Raw genomic sequence first — 20082 nt, 5'->3', positions numbered from 1 at the left:
AAAAGCTGTTTGGATTCAACCGGCTCCTCCAGCATGAGCTAATGAAACCCTTCCCGCAGTTCAGCAGTGGCAGCAACAGACGTCCTGCTTCTAACCCAAACGGCACTTTTTCTCCTAATGAATTAATCAGCTGATTATGTGCACGCAATAGCTCATTAGGGAGGTGCGTGTCAACCTTTGGAAGAAAGTTATTGGCTTTGCATGGCCCAGAGGCTGTTACATCACAGGAGCGCGCTCCTTGGAGTATCGCAGCACCGTATGCGTTGCTCTAATTAATGGGCGTTGTTCCTCAGGTTGTTTGATCTCATGAAAATTACTGTGAAATTTGAATACTGTAAACCAGTGAAAACTTGGAAGAAAAACTCAAACAGCCAAAAGCAATTTGCCTTTAATCTAGCCTTCAATGGTGGTGATGTTTTTTTTATTATTATTTTTATATAAAAAAAAAAAAAAGAAAAAAGAAAAAAAAAAGCTTCCTCCCTATTTAATGGTAGCAACAGAGATAAAGTGAACTGTAATTTGGAAATTAGTTCCGGATGTTTGAGCTGTAGCTTTATTTTAGTGATCTGGGCCATTAACATTGGTGAGCAGTGTGTTTGCCCTTTCTTCCTTGCCCAGCATGAAGCTGGCAGTATCCCTTGCCTTGCATTCGGTGGTGCCCATGCCCCTCATGCTGGCAGAGGTTGAGCAGGGTGAAGGGGCTGCTGTGTCCCCCTCTCCCTAAGTATATGGAAGGCATAAAAATGAGAAATGTATATATATTTTTCCACTTTGCTGAAGCTTGCTGTGTTGCGTGGTGGCTGTCGCTGAGGCAGGGCTGGTGTTTTCGTGCTGGGGGTGTCCTGCTGGCGGCACCTCTGGCTCAGGTTAACGCATCAGAGTGGGAGCTGATGCACGAGGGAGCTGGTCCCGTGGTGGCAGAGGCTGGTGCAAAGCTCAGGGTGCGCAGTGGTGTCTGCAGAGGGGCTGGGGATGAGCTCTGCTGTGCTTTGGGGGATGCGACGGGTGAAGTGGGAATAAAGATCTGCATCTCTGAGCAAAGGGATTCCTGTCAACTCTGAGGGATTAAGGCTGTTTTTTTCCTGGATGTTTATGCAATACCAAGACCATGATGTTTTTGGCTAAGCTTTAGCAACGTGGCTATTTTAATAATACAATGGAACTAGCAGAGTCTTTCTGTTTGTCCTGATTTTGCTGTTTATCCTGTTTATGCTCTCCTCATTATCCTGAACTATGTTGTCTTCTTGTAAGCACCAACCTATGACCCTTAAGAAGAAACCTTCAAGAAGAAAAATTTGCTGACTGATACTTCTTTTTGCCTGTGGCAGTTGAACGAGCCCATCAGCCTATATAATATTAATATTTGTAAAAGCAAACTTACAGAGCTCATAAATCTTCCATAAAAGAGGGACAATATCTACATCTATTTCAAAATGAAGCAGGTAAGTAGGTTCTAGGACAAAAGGGTATTGATACAAAGGAAGTGGAGATATGAAAGAAATGAAATTGCCATTTTAATCTGAAAATTGGCTCTAAGTGATACCAAGGCTTTGCTGCTGCTGCTGCTGGAGCCAGCCTTTTGCTCTGGCCCTGGAGGGCCCCAGTCCCCGATGTCTCCACAGCAGCATCTCTCCCTGGCCTTCAGTTCAAATTGCCTAAGGAGCAAAAAAGTCCAAAGCTGAAACTGGGCTTGTTTGCAGGGCAGAGGACAACTTCATGAACATTTTCCCTAACTGTGTCTTTAAAAAAAAAAAAAAAAACACTACAGTTTTGGCTTCTGTTACCAATTTTAAGGCAGGAAGCAGACTTTTCCCCATTAGGCTATGCTCAGCAGTATGGGGAACTCAGACGAGAAAAACTGATGCAGCTTATTTTTAGCCAATGACACGAGCAAGCTGCCTGTAAACATGCACGTGGAGCAACTCCGCGGAGGATGCTGCTGTTGTGTCGTCATCATGGCGGCTGCTTTGTGAAGGAAGAAGGTCACTTTGAAGCAGGTAGGACATATTTTGCGGGGCACCACCTGCAGTGGGAGGAGAGAGGTAAGAGTAGGCTGTTTGAGGGTCAAGGGGGCCTTTCCCTGCCCCACATGCCATCGAGGCAGCACTTTCTGTTTTTCTCCTTCCCATCTCGTCTCAGAGCTGGGAGCAGCATCAGTTATCGTCTCCATCTGAACGTTCTGGGGAAGCAATTTTTTCCCCTTTTGAAAGCAGAGAGTTGCTGAAGCTGCCTCTCCTCATGGGATTGGGTCAATTTGTTTAACTCAGCACATTTTTAAGGAGAAGTTTTTATCGTGTCAACTCAGGCAAGAAATATATTTAAAGAATTTTAGCATTCAGCTGAAATCACGGCTTCATTTAAACATTTTAATGAGAGTTGGAAAAAAGTTTTTCTTTTTTAATTTAAAAAAGGTTGAAATAAGTAGTGAATGTATTGAAGTTATCTCAGCGGAGGATGTTCTCATACTTTCCACTTACGAAAGTTCATCGGTTTAACTTTTGTCCTAATTAAGGACAAGAAAATATCTGAGAAGCTTTCACAGGGCACACCTAATTAGGCAGACAATTCCTTCTGGCATTTGTCAACTCCGAGTCCAGCTGCTTTTTTCCCTAATGAAATTGTCTGCCCCAGCAAAGGTAGGATGTGAAAGTTCAGTGTTATGAATTAGTTTATTGGGAGAGAGCGAGCTGGCTAGATCCTTACGTTGGTAAGGAGATGAAGGAGAGTGGTATAGCAGAGGTCTGTAAAACTGTGGGGAAACGTGAGGCGTGATAATCATGGTCTAGATGAAAAGCCATGCACAGGAAAATCAGGTGAAAAGCACATGCTACTTTCCTGTTCCTTGTGTCTTTTCTTGAGAGCCCTCCTTTTGCTCTGAAGCAGCCAGTGGCGTTGGTGCTCCTTCTGTTCCTTTGGATGAAGAAAGAGACAAAGCCTTGCCCTCGGTCAGAGCAGGCCCTCGGCCAGGCCCTGCCATTGCCTTGCTCCCAGCTCGGTCTCCTGCTGCCACCTCCTTCTCCAGGAGGCAGGGGCAGAGCTGAGCTCTGCAGGTCTCACGTACCCAGGGCTCTGCTGTCTTTAGAGGAGAAACGACACTGGCTCCACGGCTGGGGGAGAAACCAAATTAAACCACACCATCCTCATCAACTGGTGGGCTGACTGCTGAGCTCTGTGTCACAGCCGATTCCTCAGGAGCGAATTGTGTCTCTAATTTCTGTCACAAACATTTTTGCGATGCAACGGGGCACGTAAGAGCAATGAGAAGGGAAGCGAGCGCCAGGCCCGGCCCTCAGCCTGAGGGCGACAGGAGGCCAAGATGCTGCAAACATGCTTCTACCAGGCACTCACTAACACGGTTGTGCCATGAATCAGCAAGGAATGGCAGGATAGGCAGCCTTCAGTAATACACAACCTGCTGAAACAAGGCAGCCATGAAAGAGGGTGGGGAAGGAGGAGAACTGCCAGGGAGAAATTCAGCACAGGAGCCATGCTTCCCGATGGTGACGGCTGGTGCTGCGGTCACAGCAAGCGTGGGGAGATCTGTCATAAAGCTTTGTGTGAACGGTTCAATGGGGTGTGCTGGGGACATGTGGGGATGCTGTGGCATTCGGGATGGCTCTTGCAAGTGCTGAGTCTTTAGAATTTTAGTGGTAAGCAGATACAGCCTCTTGGCACTGATCTGACTACCGTAAATTTGTGGCGTATTGACCGCGGTGAAAGTCGGGATCAATAACAGTCTTCAAGAGGCTCAATGGATCGATGCTTCTTTGATACAGATAAAGCAAATAGAGGGTAGGTGTTCGTGGTGGTCTGCATGCGGTATTATTCTCTGCTGATCTCTCTGCTGCGGTAGGAGATATCAGCGAGCAAGAAGGCAAGGAAGGGTTTAGGAAGATAATTCACCAGACAGTTAAAAAGCAGTTGTAAGAAGGAGATTTATGGTGTTATTTTCATCAGTTTTAGGCTGAAAAGAGGAAGAGAGAGATCCTTGTAAAAGCACGTGATGCCTTGGAAGACAAATTCCTATCAAACAGCGGTGTTGGTTTTAATGAGGCGCTCGTGTCAGCATGACTGTGGGCACGCAGCCATGCCGGCTCACCATGCAGGCATCCCTTTGGCAAAGAGGGGTGCGTGGGTGCTTCGCGGCCCCACCTTGCTTCACCCACACCTGGCCCTAAATGCCTTAAGGCACCTGGCAGAGTGGAGCTAGGCTGGGTGTTAGGCCTCCCCATGGGAAGAGCCATCAGTTGCTAAAAGTGGCTTCTACACCTCTGTGGTGTTTGCTCTGGTGGGCTCGGTTTGGTGGCAGCTCCCCAATCACCGCGTTGCTCAGAGTTAATCTGGGGGTGCCATCAGTCACCAGGATATGGGGATGTTCTCCACAGGGTTTCAGCATGAATCTGTCTAGAGCCCTGGGTTAGGGCAGGTGTTCGTTTCCTCCCATGAGCTTGGGTCTCTGTGAATCTCACCACTCAGTTTGCTGTCCCCAGTTTTAGGGGCTTCATGGTTGAGTTTGTTTCCAGTCAAAACTCTGCTGAAGTTCAAGGCAAAGCTCTGCATCCTCAGCCACCGGGCTGCACTGAGGGAACTTCAGAGCCCAGTGCCTGTTCACTAGTGGGTGACAGCCCTGTCCCCACCCCGCAGGGATGCTCTCATTCCCCTCTCTGTGCTCATCCCTGCAGCAGGTTCCCCCTGAGCACTGCAAGGCAATGGTGTGAACCCCACGGGCAGGGCCCCGCTGCTGCCACTATCGGGGATGGTTTGCAGATGGATGAGAAAATTAGATGTCAGCACTGGAATGCATGAAGGTCACCGGGTCCTGCTACTTAAGCAATGTATACAGATCTGTTGTGACACCTTCATTTGTTAGCAGGACCCACGCTGTTCAATAGGGAAGCCGTGTGTAAATGTGTAAATGGGGATGGTATTTCCAAGCAGAACGGGCAGGACCTTCAGCACTCCCCTTTTTATGCATCTATTTTTCTCCTTTCCTTTTCTCACCCCCCTTTACCTGTGTCGCAGGACTGGCTGATGAAATTTGGCTATCTGCCTCCACCGGACCCCGTCACCGGACAGCTGCAGACACAGGAGGAGCTGACAAAAGCCATCACGGCCATGCAGCGGTTCGGGGGACTGGAAGCCACGGGGGTGTTAGGTCAGTGGGTGATGGGCCCTTCTGTCCCTGCTGTGGCAGAGGAAGGGGGCTTGGCACTGCCGTGTAGCTGGGTTGCATCCCTGGGAAAAGCAGCCCATGTCTGACAGACGGCCGGGTTTGCAGCTGGAAGAGTAATTACATGGCTCAGGTGCTTTGTTGCCTTGTGCTTTCAACAACCTGAGGCAAGCAATTATTTCACCAGACCCACACACCCTTGGGGTTCCTGTCATGCTTAAAATAGCTTAAAATAGCTCTTGATGTGTTCAAAAAGAAAAAAGACAGAGAAACTAAAGCCGATAGGTTGTTCTGTTCAAAGCCTTAATTGCAGCCTCAAATTGCGTTGAACAAAAATCTTGATTAAACCTCCCAGTTTGTACAGGGAGTAATCTGGTTTCTTGGCCAGTGGGGCAGAGGGCAGGGGAGGAGGAGGAGAAGTCCTGCTGCTGGTGGCGGTGACCATGACCGTCTGGGACGGGGCAGGTTCACAGCCCAGTATGGCTGGGACCATCCTGTCCCCATCCTCGCTAAGGACAGGAGAAAGTAAGTTTTAACCTGGGCAGTTTATCTCCTCTCCGCCCCACTGTACCCCAAGCTGATCCCTGGGCTGCCGTGGTGCTTGCGTAGAGCTGTCCCTGCCTCTGTTCAAGGAGACAATTAGAGAGAAGATGCTAATTAGCAGGCTCATCTCTGCTCAGCCCTCGCCAGCCCCTTGGAGCAGCCAGTGCCACTTGAGCAGCCGCTGCCTGTGTCCCCAACATACTGACGCTGAGACTTTCCCCTCCACTCTTAATTAAACGTGTGCAATCATTTCTCCTCCATCTTATCACAAGCTGCAGGAGGCCTAGGAGCAAGGCCATACTTTTTATTGCCTCTGAGTTTGCTGCTTGGGAAGGGGGGTTGCAAACGTGACTTGGGTTTGCCCCTGATTTAAGGTAAAGAGGTGAAACCAGCATGAAAATCAGTGAACACACAACCACCTGCATTTCTACAGGTGAGAACAGGGACTTGAAGATTTCATTCAGTTTTTAAAATAAATAAATAATGTGAACAGCTTCCAAATGAGCTCCTAGCTTAACAGGGATATAGTTTATCTACATGCGAACGTCTCTTGGCTTTGCCAGGGGAATAATGGCCAATTCACAGACAGAATACTTTGCGCTAAGGGGACAGCTAATGCTTAGCCCGGGTGGCAGCAGGCTGGGTGCTGGAGCTGGGCATCACCTCCCCTTGTCCCAGCTGGTGGGTGTTTAGAGAGTGCTTTCAGCCCAAATCCCTGCCACAGACAGTGGAAGTGGCTGGTGGATGTGGCTGCTGTGGTATTTCTTAATCCAGGGCCGCACCTTTCTTGTTGTGCCCATTTTTCTCTTTTCTCTGCCACCAGACGAGGCCACGCTGGAGCTGATGAAGACCCCTCGCTGCTCCCTGCCAGACCTGGCTGGCCCGGTGGCCAGGAGGAGGCGGCACACGCAGGCTGTGACCAAGTGGAACAAGAGGAACTTGTCCTGGAGGTAGGAGCTCATCCTCCGTGAGTTCCACGCGGCCACGAAGGGACAAACACACACACTCAGCTAAACAAGGCTTTGCGAAGAATTTCGGGGTGGTGTGTTAGAGCGTGTCCCTCTGTGCTCCTGGGACCCAGAGGACTGTTTGTTTAAAGCCTTCTCCTGCCCATCCCAGCATGGGTTCCCACCGTCAGCTGTAGGACCCCAGCCCCGCGTGGCTGCAGGCTGGCAGAGGGGTGGATTTGGCCAGCAGGTTGGCTGGGTGCTTTTTGCTGCATTGCAGCATGATTTCTCTGGAGTTCATTTGGACTTCGCGCTCTCTCAAGCAGCTGCCACATTTTTGGCTCAGCACAAATGGGTCTTTTTATCTCGCCTCACATGAGACCGAGGACCGGGAGCACTTTCTGGTAGTGGAGGCATTTGGTCCTTTTCTTCTAGTCCTTGCAATGGGAAATATTTTTCCCCTAAAGCTGGTGAGTGGTGCATGTGGATCTCAGGCCCTGCAAAACACAGAGGTTTAGGTCTGACTTCCAGAGCACCCTGCAGCCACGCTGCAGGTGAGGTCTGGAAATGGGCATCCTCCTCGTCCCTGTCGCACCGAGACCTGTGCCCTGAGACTTGTGTTTCCTCCCTCGAAGGCCATGCAAGGCAGTGATTGTTCTAAGAGCTGCTGGTGTGCCCTGAGATGCTCAGGCTGTCCTGAAAACCCCTGTGAAAAAAATCCCATCAATAGATCTCCTTATTATTAATAAACTTCTCTTTGATCCTGATGTAGTCCCTAGAGCGAGTCCACCTTCGCTGCAGTCACAAATCGGGGCTCAGCTGTCGCTGTTGAGAAGTGTTGAATCCCTGGCCTTAACAGGGATTTGGTCTGCGTGCCAGCACATCCCCCTGCGACAGTGTCTTCAGAAAAGAGAAATATAATTCAGCCATTAGCTTCAGAAAGAAATGATTTTGGCTTGTGGAGGGCCTCTCGTAATGGCTGGGGCAAGGGTGCCGAGGCAGGGAGAAGCCTGAGGGATGGCCCCAGCCACCAGCAGGTATAAGCGCTCTGTCTGTCCACCAGCCCTGTTCTCACAGGTAAGAGGAATAACTTTGTGTTTCAGAGAGGAAAAATTCCCTTTGAGTGAATTAGAAAAACCCGCCCTGGTGCCCTGCAAGCCTCTGAAGGCAGCACAGCGGTGGGATTTGCTCAGTTTGCTGACTCCGGTGGCTGCTCTGAGCAGAGCCTGGTGGGGACAAACCCGAGCTGTGTCCCACCATGGGGCCGGGCAGTTGTGCTTGGAGCAAGGCGCCGAAGGGAAATGTGTCGGGTTCTTCTGGTTATTACAGCCCCGGGATACACCCCAGCCCTGCTGTGATGCTGCTGCAAAGATTGTCATTAAAAAAAAAAAAAGCTTTCAGCTCTGAGACTATTTTATATGTCTGATATAAAATTCCATCTCCTGACAAACTCATTTCTTCTTCTTTTCCTTTCATCCTTTCCAAGATCTTGGCTTTTGTTCAAGAAAGGGCTGTATTTTATGACTGGGAGCTGTATAAGCCAACAGAAGGCTATAGCATTACAGAAACTCCAGCATAGTATTTACACCCAACACTTCAAATTAAAATAGCTTTTTAGAAACTGCCATGAAAATCTGCCAATAGAGGCATAAAGTTTTACATACTTACCTTTTATATATTGATTGAAGATTAAAAAAAATAAATAAATCGAAGCCAAACTCTCTTATGCCATGCGTTTTAAAGGTGAAAACCTGAACAATTCTGAGGCTGGGATAAAGGGGCAAGCAAAGCGCTACCGAAGGATGCTCTCAGGATGGGCACGTGCAGTGGTGGAGGAGGCACTCCCTCACAAACAAAATTTTACAGGCATGCAGGTTGCTCAGGTTTCTTCTTTTTATCCCCGGCACAGGCAGCCTGTGGGACTGGAAGGCTCAGGGAGCAAACCAGGAGAGCCTGCAGCCTGCACAGCCTGCAGTGCAGCCTCCGAGCATCCCAGCACAGCCCCAGGCACACGCTGTCTCCTGTGCCTCATCTCCACGGGAAGTTTCCAGGATACCAAGACATATGCATCTTATTTGCATGGAATTTCTCGTTGTGTGGTACATAGGCACCGAGGCACTCAGCTGACTAGACTGAGGTGGCAGTGGGCTAAATTTGGGGTTTGGTGGGGAGCCGTCTACTGCAGTATCAGCACCAGGAGCTGCACCCCCAGCTTCCCAGGAGCTTCCCCTTGTGTTTTCAGCCTGGTTTTCCTTTCGCTAATTCTGCTCTAGTGCCACCAGTTGCCTCTGGCAGGGGAGAGCTCCCAGCTTTAACCTCCATTTCTGCTCAGGTGTTCACTGAGCGTGGCAGCAGGGGACCAAGCGGTATAGGAGAGGGGCCCCAGTGACACCTGTGATGTGCCCCTTGTCATGCTGGGGTAGCGCCGGGTCAGGGCTGAGCCTGCAAGTGTCCACCCTGTCAATTACCCCTCCTTCACCCTCGAAAAAATCAATTTGGGTTTGTCAGGCAATCCATGACTCGCTGTGTTCGGTAGTTATCAGCATTTATTCTCTCTCTCAGAAGTTTTAGGGCTGCGCAACATGAAGGAGCTCTTTCATTAACCAGCAATTGATTTCTCATACATTACTAATACTCTGACTTTTGCTTTTTTGAGGACAAAATCCAAAAGGGAACCTGGAAATCAAAGTAACCATTGGTATGGTTGGCCCTCCGTAGCTGCCAGCCAGACCAGCCCTCTCTGGGCTCTGCTCGTAACCAGCTTGGACCCCAAGTTACTTTGGGATGGGACAAGAGAAGGAGAAGGGAGATGCATGATGGACAGGCAGCGGCTGGAAATCTCGATCCAGAGCCTGCAGTTCCCACAGGGAAGGGGTTTGCAAAGCTGGCACGGAGCAGAGAGGATGGTGAGGATGTGGGGAGGGACCGGGGAGCTGATGTTTGCCTGCCCTGCTGCCCTCGTCCTCCGTGCCTCCCCAGTGGCCCAGCAGACACCATCTGGAGGAAGGAGGTTTCTCTCCGATTACTCAAATCAGGCTTTTACCCAAGATTGGAGCTCTGTAAGGGGAGTCTCAGGAGGGATTAACATCCGAGAAGAAGGAACGCTGCTCTCCACTGGGTACCTAAGCACCATTTGCTGCAAATAATAATAATCAAGGTGGGAGGATGCTTATTTAGCCCTGTGTGCTTTCGCGTTGTGCTGGAAATGTGCCTCCTTTTCAGTGGAACTGGGTAATGCAATGCCGACAAATGTCCTATCAATATAATAGTCTTCTCTTAATCTCATTGAAAGTAATTAGGAGAGCTCCTGCAATCAAATCAGATACTGAGCTGCAAACTCTGATGGGATTCTCATGAAAAATAATACTGGTAATGAATAAAGGATGTGGGGGCGGGGGTTCACTTACACCTGCAGCACGCTAATAAAAATGGGTCAGCTCAGAGGTGCAGGACCTTTTAGAAGAAGCAAAGTAAGTGTTGATCCTGTTTATGCATTAATCTAACATTTCTGGTGTCAGGGATTGGAATGAATATTAATCATGTTTGTCTATTTAGACGTGGCTTTTCATCCACTGTCCTTTTACAACGGAGATCAGGTTAATTGTCCTAATTCTACAGCCGTAGAAGGTCGAGCAAGGCTTGAGGAGGGAAGAGCAGATAATGTCATCACATCTGAGTCCTTGCCCTGGGCACCACAGTCTTGGAGTGGAGGTCTTAATTCCTGGAATAAGCAGAGTGGGCGTTATGCATGTAATTACTTGTTCAGTAAACATAAGAGGAGTAAAGGGTTTAACGAAGTCCAGAGTACTCTTGTGGAAGACAAAGATACTTAGTTAAGGAATATCTGGAAACCAGGTAACCTTTTTTGTATTGCAGAGGTTCACAATGGCACTTTAAATTACAGCAATAGCATGTATATGCTGTGGTGTTAGTGGGCACCATGCTCTCCGTCTAGTTATAGGCAGTCTCCTCTGTAAATAAAAATTTTCCTGACAAGTGTCTTGTCTAATCCTGTGCTCATGCTGTTTGTGTCACCGTGCTGTCTGCCTTACAATGTGTTTTGTTTGAAGTCCTGTGATTATCCGGTGCTATGTGTATACAAACTGCCTTACTTTAGCTGTAAAGCATCCTCTTTGCCTACAGACAGCAAAGGCAGAGTTATGCCCAATTTTTGCTCTTCTGCCTGTGACGATTGGTTGCCTGATTCCCCATTTCATCCCCAGCATCTCCAGGCTGGGCTTCCCAAGCTCTTCCAAGAAACCATCAGGCAGAATTTGGCAGTTCTCACGTGTCCGTTTTTGCTCTGTCTTGAATTTCACGCTCACTAGCTGTGGCCAGGTCACGAGGCGGTACCCACCTGGGGCTGCATCTCTGAGGCTGTGTGATAGGAAGCAAACACACGAAAGCACGAGCCTCCAACTTCAACCAGTGAGTCCATCCTATTCCCCTTCACTGATCCATAGTGCCTAACAATACCCAAATCATTATTCATCAGAAGAGCTGAGTGGCATGACATCCCTTTCTGACACCTGTAATTACCTCTAGGGGTTTAGTCAGGTCATTTCTCCGTGCTGGGGTGTAGCACTGAGTGATGTTCTCCCAGCTATATTATGCAGAGGGCAAGTGAGGTGATCATAATTGTTGCTTCCACTTTTAAAATCTGTCAGGCCATGAATATTTCATGAACACTTTGGTTGGTGTGCTGGTACACAAGAAATAAAGTGGCCGTTATTACTGGGGTAGAGCTGGCCAGAAATTTTCCAGCAGATTTGTCTTTTGTCAATAATTACTCAGTTAACAGTATATTTCCCTGGAAAGTGTTTATATTTGTCAAAGCCGTCAATGAAAGATTATCCAAACATACTCTTTTAGAAGCCAAGGTGCCTCGTTGCATCTTTGTCTTTTCACCCTCTGCATTAAATCAACAGTATTAGGAATTCTTTTTCAAGGTTTGGTTGTACAGGAGGTGTTAGCTTTTTTCATGCCAGCGCAGAACAAAAGGGAGGTTTGAATGCTCTGCTGCAGGGCAAACGCCAGCACGCTGCTAGTCCCACCTGGCTTCTCTTCCAGGGCAAGGCAGAGCTGGAGACCGAGTGGTGCTGTGCTGATACAGAGAAACCATGCAGCCTCTCGGTGAGTGCACTAGGGTGGTAAGCCTCAGCTAAGCAATGCTTTTTCCACCAAGAAGCGAGGCACAAGCTTCTCAATTACAGTGCGCCATCAGTCTGACTCCTGCAGGCAAGAAGTTGGAGGGGTTTTGAATGAGATTGATATAAAATGCATCTTTTCCTCTTCCTCCTTGTTATGGATTGCAGCTTCAGAGATTGCTGGCAATGTCCTGGTTTCAGAGTACATTTTATACTGTCAGCAGACCTACTGGGAGATATATGGAGGCAGTGAATCTCTGCTGGATTTCCATGTGCGTATAGGAAGAATGAGCAATGATCTGCATTGTTGCAAGAAAACCCAGGGGCCTGTGCGTTTGTGCAAAGGCTGCAGAAGTCAAATCCTGGCACCCACGGGGCTCTACCAGCAGGATCTGGTGTGTCAGACGGGGTCGGTATTTCCAGAGGACCCAAACTCAGTCTCTGAAATCCTCGTAGCCCTGGAAGAGAAGTGGTTCAGAGCCTTGCCAATACACGTCTATGAAGCATGTTGGGGCATTCAAGAGGTACCTCACCGAGGCTCTGTGATGCACCAGGCACCTGCAGAGCTCTTCCAGGTGGTCCACAGAGAAGTTTGCTTGTGCTCCTGCCCTATCCTCTTCTTTTCCTTCTTTCTTTCAGAGTTCGCACCTTCCCAAAAGAGTCCCACCTGGGCCACGACACAGTTCGAGCCCTGATGTACTACGCCCTGAAGGTCTGGAGCGACATCACCCCCCTGAATTTCCACGAAGTGGCAGGTAACAATGCCGACATCCAGATAGACTTCTCCAAGGCAGATCACAACGACGGCTATCCCTTCGATGGGCCAGGTGGCACGGTGGCACATGCTTTCTTCCCTGGAGACCACCACACGGCAGGAGACACTCATTTTGATGACGACGAATATTGGACCTTCCGATCATCAGGTACATTCCCATCACCCACCTGCAGTCCTTGGCTTTTCTGGGACTTGGAAGGCTGCAGGAGTGTGTGTGACTATGGGAGCTCTCAGATGGGGGCTGCATTCTCCCACTTTTCTGTCATTTGGGTGGCCTCACTGCCACATGCTTCAGTTTTCTGGGTTTTAAATATATTGATGCTGAGCTGCCTGGTGAGGGCTCTGCAGTCTACAGGGAAAAAAACAGGCAGGGGAAGCATCAGCTCTGCTTTGCAGACAAATAGAGCAGAGGTGAGCACTGAGGTCCAGGATAGCTTGCCATAACAGACGTGTTATTGGTGATTAAGTAAGAAGCAGTGCCCATTTCGTGCCTGGTGGGTGCACCCACCTGGGAAACGCTCGGGTGGGGGAACGGGCTCAGCACCACCAAGGGACGTGGGGGTGAGCGCGACGGCGAGAAAGCTGCCCTCTGTTTTGAAGGTCTTGGAGCTATCCAACCTTCATCTTTTATTTATTTTGTTCTCCCCAGTGATTCAAAAATAACAGCTCGGTAGGTGATATAAAAATATCCCCCAAGGTTGTCAGTTTGGCATTAAAATGTCAGAAAGCATATGTCTTGTTCTCTCCTAGTGCTGGGGAAAACAGAACAGGTTATAAACACCCCGGCTGTTTACAGGCACTGTAAATAATAGTCATCAAGAAAAAAGCAGATTTCAGCAAAAATATCCCCCAGTGCCCTAGGCCCAGTGGGGAGAGCAAAGCACTGCACAGGATTCAGGATCACGAGCTTTGCAGAGGCGTTGGCTTCCCAGCCTTTTCCAGCCCTTTTATTACACTGCTTGCAGTCATGAACTTGGTAAGAGCCATACTTAAAGTCATTGCCACCTTCGGGTGCAGCTCCACAGGGCCCCGTTGTGCAGTGAGGACCAGCAATTGCACGTGTGCCTGGCCCAGCCAGCCTGGAGCCGGGCGGTAGGGAGGCACCGACCAGGATCAGTTTGGGGAAAAGGGAACAAAGAGAGAGCCCAGGCTGAGAAGAAAGCCACTGGGGAGGTGTCAATGCTGAATAAACTCTCCCTGATGCCCAGTCTCAGGCACCATCAGTGATGTGAGAACAAGAGGGGTGATCCCCAAGCCTGCAAAGGGCTGAGACTTTCCATTTTCTGTGACCCATTTCAGTTTCCTTTTTCCAACAGGAGAAAAATTCTTTTTCATATTTCACCTATTCCAAAACCTTGTTTTCCAGTGTTTTCAACATATGCCTATTCCTTCTCTTACAGCCTGCCCAAACCCCCGATACATTCAGCACGGAGTGACTTTTATTTCAGCTATGTCTTTATTTCCAGACGCCCATGGGATGGACCTGTTTGCTGTAGCCGTCCACGAGTTTGGCCATGCCATCGGCCTGACCCACATCTCTGCCTTAGAGTCTATCATGAGACCCTACTACCAAGGTCCAGTGGGGGATCCTCTGAAGTACGACCTGCCTTACGAGGACAAAGTCCGCATCTGGCAGCTCTATGGTAAGTTCGTGTCCCTCTCCCAGCTGCGGCACGTTTCTGCCCCAGGGCACGCTGGAATAGATGTCTTCTGGGGTGAGTCGGCTCATGGGGAGGACGGCGTTCCCCTCTACTGCTTCTTTGTCTTTTCACATAGGAGTCAGGGAGTCTGTGTCCCCCACGGCCAAGCCTGAAGGGAGCAAAACTGATGACCATCCTATCCTGCCAGAGCTGCCAGAGAACCGCTCCACTGTCCCGTAAGTCTGGTTCCTTCTTTTTCAGCTGTCGGTGATGTTCTTTACTTACACGTAACAGTAAAGCTCCACATCAGGGTCTTGTCTTTGCTATTTCCCTCTGGACCTCTTGTGATCCGATAAATGCACACACAGAGTGCCCCTTCTTCCTCGCATCCCCCAGTCATTTCCTGTGTACACTGTTGCTTTTTTTAAGCAGTGTGTGTGGACACTGGCCAGCCAGACCACAAGTGAAGTGGTTAAGAGCAGCAAAGAGTGGCAGTTGCTATTTATTCATTAGCTAGTTCTTATCATTCAAGGCATGTCCAGAAATTCGGCTTTATCTTGGAACACTTTGCCTTTCCCTAAAACTTGAAATTTGACTTCTGTTAATGGCAATTTGTCCCCATCACCCTTAGGTGAACTCATCCTTGCTGAAATTTTAATCAAACTTCTGCAGGATCCTGATTTGTGCGTGCATAAGTTACCTAAATCTTTCCACGGTGAGCAACTCCCTAATGTACCTGCGGGGGTGAATATTGGAACAAGCGGACCGGCAGCCTGACTCCAACGCAGGTTTGAGTTGGCAACAGACTGCTTACACTGAGAGTGTCATCAAGCAGCCAGCGTGCCCTCATTAAGGGAGGATCTGGATCTAGCTCATTACTAAGCGTTGGAGTTACCAAATTGTATTACTACCAGAGCAGCAAGGCAGTTAAGAAGGGAAGGGACACCGAACAAAAAGGCAGGAGGTCACGGTCACGCGTTTTGGCTGAGTACCAGGAGCACCCCAAGTGAGAGCAGCAGAGATGGAGCCGGTCACCTTCCCCTCCTGCTCTGCCCCATCCAGGTGTGACCTGGAGGAAGGCACTTCATCTCCCTGTGTCTCGATTCCCCACCTGCAAAGAGGGGATATCAGCAGTGAGAGCACAGACAGTGGAATATTCCTACAGCAACGGGGCTGTAGAAGAATCTAATCTTGAAAAAATACCCCAGACACTGCCGTTCTGCCCATCTCGGCTCCTGTTTCACCCCACTTTGCCCTGCTTGGTGTGGTGCCCGCGGTACAGAGGTACTGAGCACCTGCACGCAGGGGGGGTCCCAGCTGCCAGGGATCACGGAAGGGCTTTTCCTTTTGAATTTGCCACTCTGAGGACCTAGTGAGGACCCTTTGTTGAATGCAGGTGCCACATTTGTACGCCTTTGGTGCCAGAGCTCCTGCAATGAGTGCCCTAAGGAATTAGCAGTCACGGTGACACAAAGATAAATGTCCTCTCTGCACTGCTTTAAGTGCAGTGAAATCTTGGATCCAAATTGTGCCTGAAGTCTGTAGGGACTGCGAGTAAAGAGAGAGGAAAGTGCTACATGTGAGGTCTTCAGTAATGGCAAATGCCAGCAGCGTGTCCCAAACGTGGGACTTCGGCGGCGTTACGACATGGTTCTTGCTGTGTACTGCTCCACACGAGGGTGCTGCCACCAAGCTGGGCTCCTCGAGGTCAGGGATACTTCGCCTTAGCCTGGAGCCTCCATCTCTCCCAGTCTAGTGCATGTCCAGTTTAACAGCCGGGTGAATTTGCGATGCCACTTGTGACCTGTCTTGCTGTGTAGCTTCTAAGGGAGCTTGTCCACGTGGCTCTGCGTGGCCAGATTTTGGCTGGAGCCTCTGGGTACTGGGCAGGGACCCAGAGAGAGGAGGGCAGCTCTCCTGTGGTGCAGGAGGCCGTGGTCTGGTGACAGCAGCAGGAAACTTCTTCGTGGTGACCTCTTCTTCCCACCCCACATGTGACTGCGAGGGCGAAGGGCGTTCACTGCCACGTCTCTCACTTTGTGCCTGAGCTGGTGCTGGCAGCCCAGTACGAATCTTCCATCAGCAAATTAGATTTATGTTTCCCTGACACCCACCGCAGCTTTTCTCTGCACGTTCCCAGCATCCTCTCCTTGTTCTCTATCAATCATCATTTCTCACATGGGCTTCGTAGCTCTTAAGCCCTTCATACCCTGCGCCTTTCCCACCCACCTTGTTAAAAGCAGCTCAGCCCAATGCTTGCCAGGTGGCTTTCCCCATGCATCATGCTGCATCACCTCGCCTCTACGTTGGTTGGTCTCGGCTGCTTTCTGCGTCGCAGCTCTGGCACCTCTACCTGGTGTCTGAGCTCGGCCTCAGAGCACCAACATCCCCAGGTGCCGGAGTGACGTGCTGGGGGCTCTTACCCGTCACACGTCCTGCTGCCTGGGGACAGCTGGCCACACCACGCTGTGCCACCAGGGAGTGGTGAGCCACCTCTGCCCCCACCGTGTAGAGCTGGTGGACAAAGAGCACGTCCCTGCTCTACTCCCAGTGACAGTCACCGGTGGCCCAGGGAGCGCATCTTCCACAGAGCCATCTGCAGGCTGGTGTTTGCCCGTGCCCACCTTGGAAATCCACACACACGTGGCTGGGCTCGAGCAGGAGGAACGCCAGACGGACACAGCTTGTGGTCTTCTGCTCCCCTGTGCTTCACCCCGTGGCTTGGGGCAGGGAGGGGGCTGCAGGACGGGGACCCTGGGGACACAGCCCCCGCTCACCCGGCTGTCTCTGTGCAGGCTGCGGCGGGACGTGCCGAACAGATGCAACACTCACTTCGACGCCGTGGCTCAGATCAGGGGAGAGGCTTTCTTCTTCAAAGGTAAGAGACGGCCCCAGTGTGCCCGCAGCCCTGCGGTGACGTTCGTGTGACAGCGCTGCAGAGGCGGTATCGGACAGTAAGGATAAATTGGCTCCGAGTTTGCAGACTGCAGAGTACCGTGGGTCCTGCGGGACCTGCAGACCCAGGAAAGTGGCCCACGTGCTGCTGGCTCTATCTGACTCAAATAAAAGGTCTGAGACCTTTAATCAATCCACCAAGGCTGAGAACGGCTGATGAGGATGTATCAATGTCTATGCAAATCCCACAGCCCGGCTCTGTCCTGCCAGGCACAGCGCAGTGACAGGGGTGACAAGAGGCTGGTGGCCGGGGACACACAGTGGCACTGTGAGGGGATGGGCAGAGACCACGGCTAAGTGGGGACTGCGAGGGGGGAGGAGGAGGAGGAGGAGAGGGATGTGGTAGGGCTACCCAAAAAGCTGAGCAGTAAACCGAGTGATTTTTTTTTATCCCAAAAGAAGAGAAATTCAGTGAAACTGAAACAATTTTTCAAATGATGAAAATGGATATTTTTTCACCCAGAACAAATGGATTTTCTTTGACCTTTGGAGCCTGTGACCAAGAGCAGACTAGGGGGCTGGCAGGTGCTGGGGATGGAGAGAGCAGAGGCGCCTGCAGCTGCACTGGGGCAGGTGACCCCTCCCTGCGATGTGCACCATCAGACCCAAAGTACGGGTTGAACCAGGGAGCAACAGGAGCTCTCCCCTGCTTTTTTCCTGGATGCCTTCAACTCTTCTCCCACGCTTCATCTTCTTTAATGCCGCTTGCTGTGCATCGCTCAAAGACAACACGCGCACAATTACAGAGCCATCTGGTTCCGTGTTAGCAAACACTTGCTGGCAGCGAGTCCCCAGGGTGCCCGGCTGCCGACAAGGATCCCATCAGCGCCTCCTCAGCTGCACAGAGACCGTCTATGCTGGTCTCCACAGGCTTTCTTTTCCATCTTCCCTTGATGGAAAAGTGCCCAGTGGGCAGTGCTTTCCATCCCTGGCCACCTCTTGGTGACCCCAAAGCCATCCAGCAGGGAAGCAAAAGCGTCTCTGCAGGGGTGAGGAGCAGCCTCCAGGCAAGTGTAACCCGCAAGAGCTCCAGAGAACTCGGTATTGTCTGTGCCCCTGAGGGAGCACAAAACGGCGGCTGTTCCCCCGTGGCATTTGTACAGATGCTGGCTCCAAAAAGCCTCAGTGAAGAAGGGAAAAAGAGAGACAAGAACTGGTGTCCGGGATAAATGGCTGTCTGTCTTGCAGAGGGGATAAAAAAAAAAAAAAAAAAAAGAAAGAAAAAGATGAAAACTAAAGAGAAATCCATCTCGGTGTCTATTTTTGGATATATTTACTGTGGGCCAAAATGCAAATTCGGAGAGCAGAGTGTCAGCGCGTGCCAGCTGCACGGCTGCCTCCAGAGCCCTGCAGCCAAGGCCAGGGAGCGGGGACATCACCTCTGGGCAGGGATCTACAGAGCTCCAGGGCTGAGCTCCCTCCGTCGATGGACATCTTGTTTTGTTCTGAGCTGGCCCAGCTGGAGAGAAGTGTCACCCACTGCCCCCCGATGCAGCCACCCGAGCTCCCTAGGGACTTGCCCTATTGAAGGCAGTGGTGAGTTTCCTGCGCTTCTGAAACCCTGCTTGCTTCGATTTGGGTGCCTTGCTGCAGACTTCTGAAGTTTTGGAGCAACTTTGGCCCATGTGGGTGTTTGCAGGCAGCAATCTTGCCAGAGGCATCCGAAGTACTGATAGCGTGGTGCACAGCTGGAATCGAAATCACCTGGTATTAAGGAAAGCAATTGCCTCAGCCCATCGTCCACGTAAAATGAGACGCTCGGGTTGGCAGGAGTTCACACTTGGCTTTCATCCTTCTCCGTCTGCCAGCTTGGAAGACGGTTTTAAATCAAGCTCTTTAAACAAACATGGGGTTTGGAAGTTTTTATTTTATTGTATTTCCGCATGCTGATGGCAGCAGTTCCCCCGTGGCTGGCTCAGGCAGCTACTGTCCAAGCAGCCGCAGCACTTGGGCAAGCAGGCTTAGCTGTGACAAGACACGAGCACGGGCAGAGCGGGGCTATCACGTTAAGAATTCATTGCTACCTCAATCGCTACCTTTTGGGTGTTTTTTATCTGATAGTTTCCAACAAAACTAACTGATGACCCGGAGTATGCCAGCCTTTAGATGTCGATGGAAGGCTTGCCGGCTGCAGCTGCACACCCGCCGAGCCCATCGCTGGGAGAGAGCTAAAAAGTCAAAAGCAGCTGGGGTTGCCTCTGCTGTGCCAGCAAGCACCCAGCCCTCAGGAGCCCAGATACACACCTACTAGGAAAGGAATTATGTTGGGATGTTTTTCTTGTGAAAAAAAGCGAAAATGTGTCTTTGTCTAGTGCCTCTCTAATTAGAGATGCAGAGATCATCTTTATTTAATTACATGTGTTTCCATAGATATACAATGGCCACCAGATTTGAATTCTATTCTTTACAACATTCTTAAAAAGAATCTGTAATTATAGCAATTCCTACCACATCTGAATACATTATTCATTTGTAGGTCTCAGTCAGATAGAGCAAATACGCAAACTGGAGCAGAGGAACAAGGATGGTATAAATCCTTACAGTTATAATAACCCCCCCTCTCTACAGATGTTTAAGTGTTAGAGTTTTGCCTCCTGCATTATTAGGCTAAGATCCAATTTCCATAAAATTTTGAAAGACGGTGTCACAATCTGCCAGCTCTGGGGAAGGGCTGAATGCCTTGAATGCAAATCCGAAGGCGCATCTTTGGTTTCTGTTGCTCGTTTCCCTTGGGAACCCAGGCGAGAGCAGATGTAAATAACACGCAATGATTTCTAACGGGCAATTACAAACGTGAGACAAAGTTGAGGGTTCGCTCTCAGACGTCTTGTTCTGACCGGGATCTCGCTGTGTGGAGCTCCCCGGGGAGGATGAAAAAGTCCGGCTGGGAGTCCCAGGCAGTGCG

At 50.1% G+C, this 20082-nt stretch overlaps 1 protein-coding gene across 4 annotated transcripts in view; it reads left to right on the top strand.

The window, feature by feature from the left end:
* Positions 1-20082, top strand: part of MMP17 (matrix metallopeptidase 17) — a 51222-nt gene that overhangs the window by 26377 nt on the left and 4763 nt on the right. For 2 of the 4 annotated variants that reach the window (XM_040577007.1, XM_040577008.1), the window contains exons 2-8: positions 5023-5155; positions 6537-6663; positions 11731-11793; positions 12447-12730; positions 14049-14225; positions 14359-14458; positions 17018-17100. In XM_040577007.1, coding sequence (XP_040432941.1) covers positions 5023-5155; positions 6537-6663; positions 11731-11793; positions 12447-12730; positions 14049-14225; positions 14359-14458; positions 17018-17100 — 967 coding nt within the window. Of the gene's footprint in view, positions 1-519; positions 1998-5022; positions 5156-6536; positions 6664-11730; positions 11794-12446; positions 12731-14048; positions 14226-14358; positions 14459-17017; positions 17101-20082 lie in introns of those variants that run through there. The other 2 variants (XM_040577010.1, XM_040577009.1) reach the window with 2 other exon arrangements.

Source organism: Cygnus olor, chromosome 17 (genome assembly GCF_009769625.2).
Source record: "Cygnus olor isolate bCygOlo1 chromosome 17, bCygOlo1.pri.v2, whole genome shotgun sequence".
In the NCBI taxonomy this organism is placed as follows: domain Eukaryota; kingdom Metazoa; phylum Chordata; class Aves; order Anseriformes; family Anatidae; genus Cygnus; species Cygnus olor.
The sequence above is the reverse complement of the archived record's forward strand: the minus strand, read 5'-3'. Positions and strand labels throughout refer to the sequence as shown.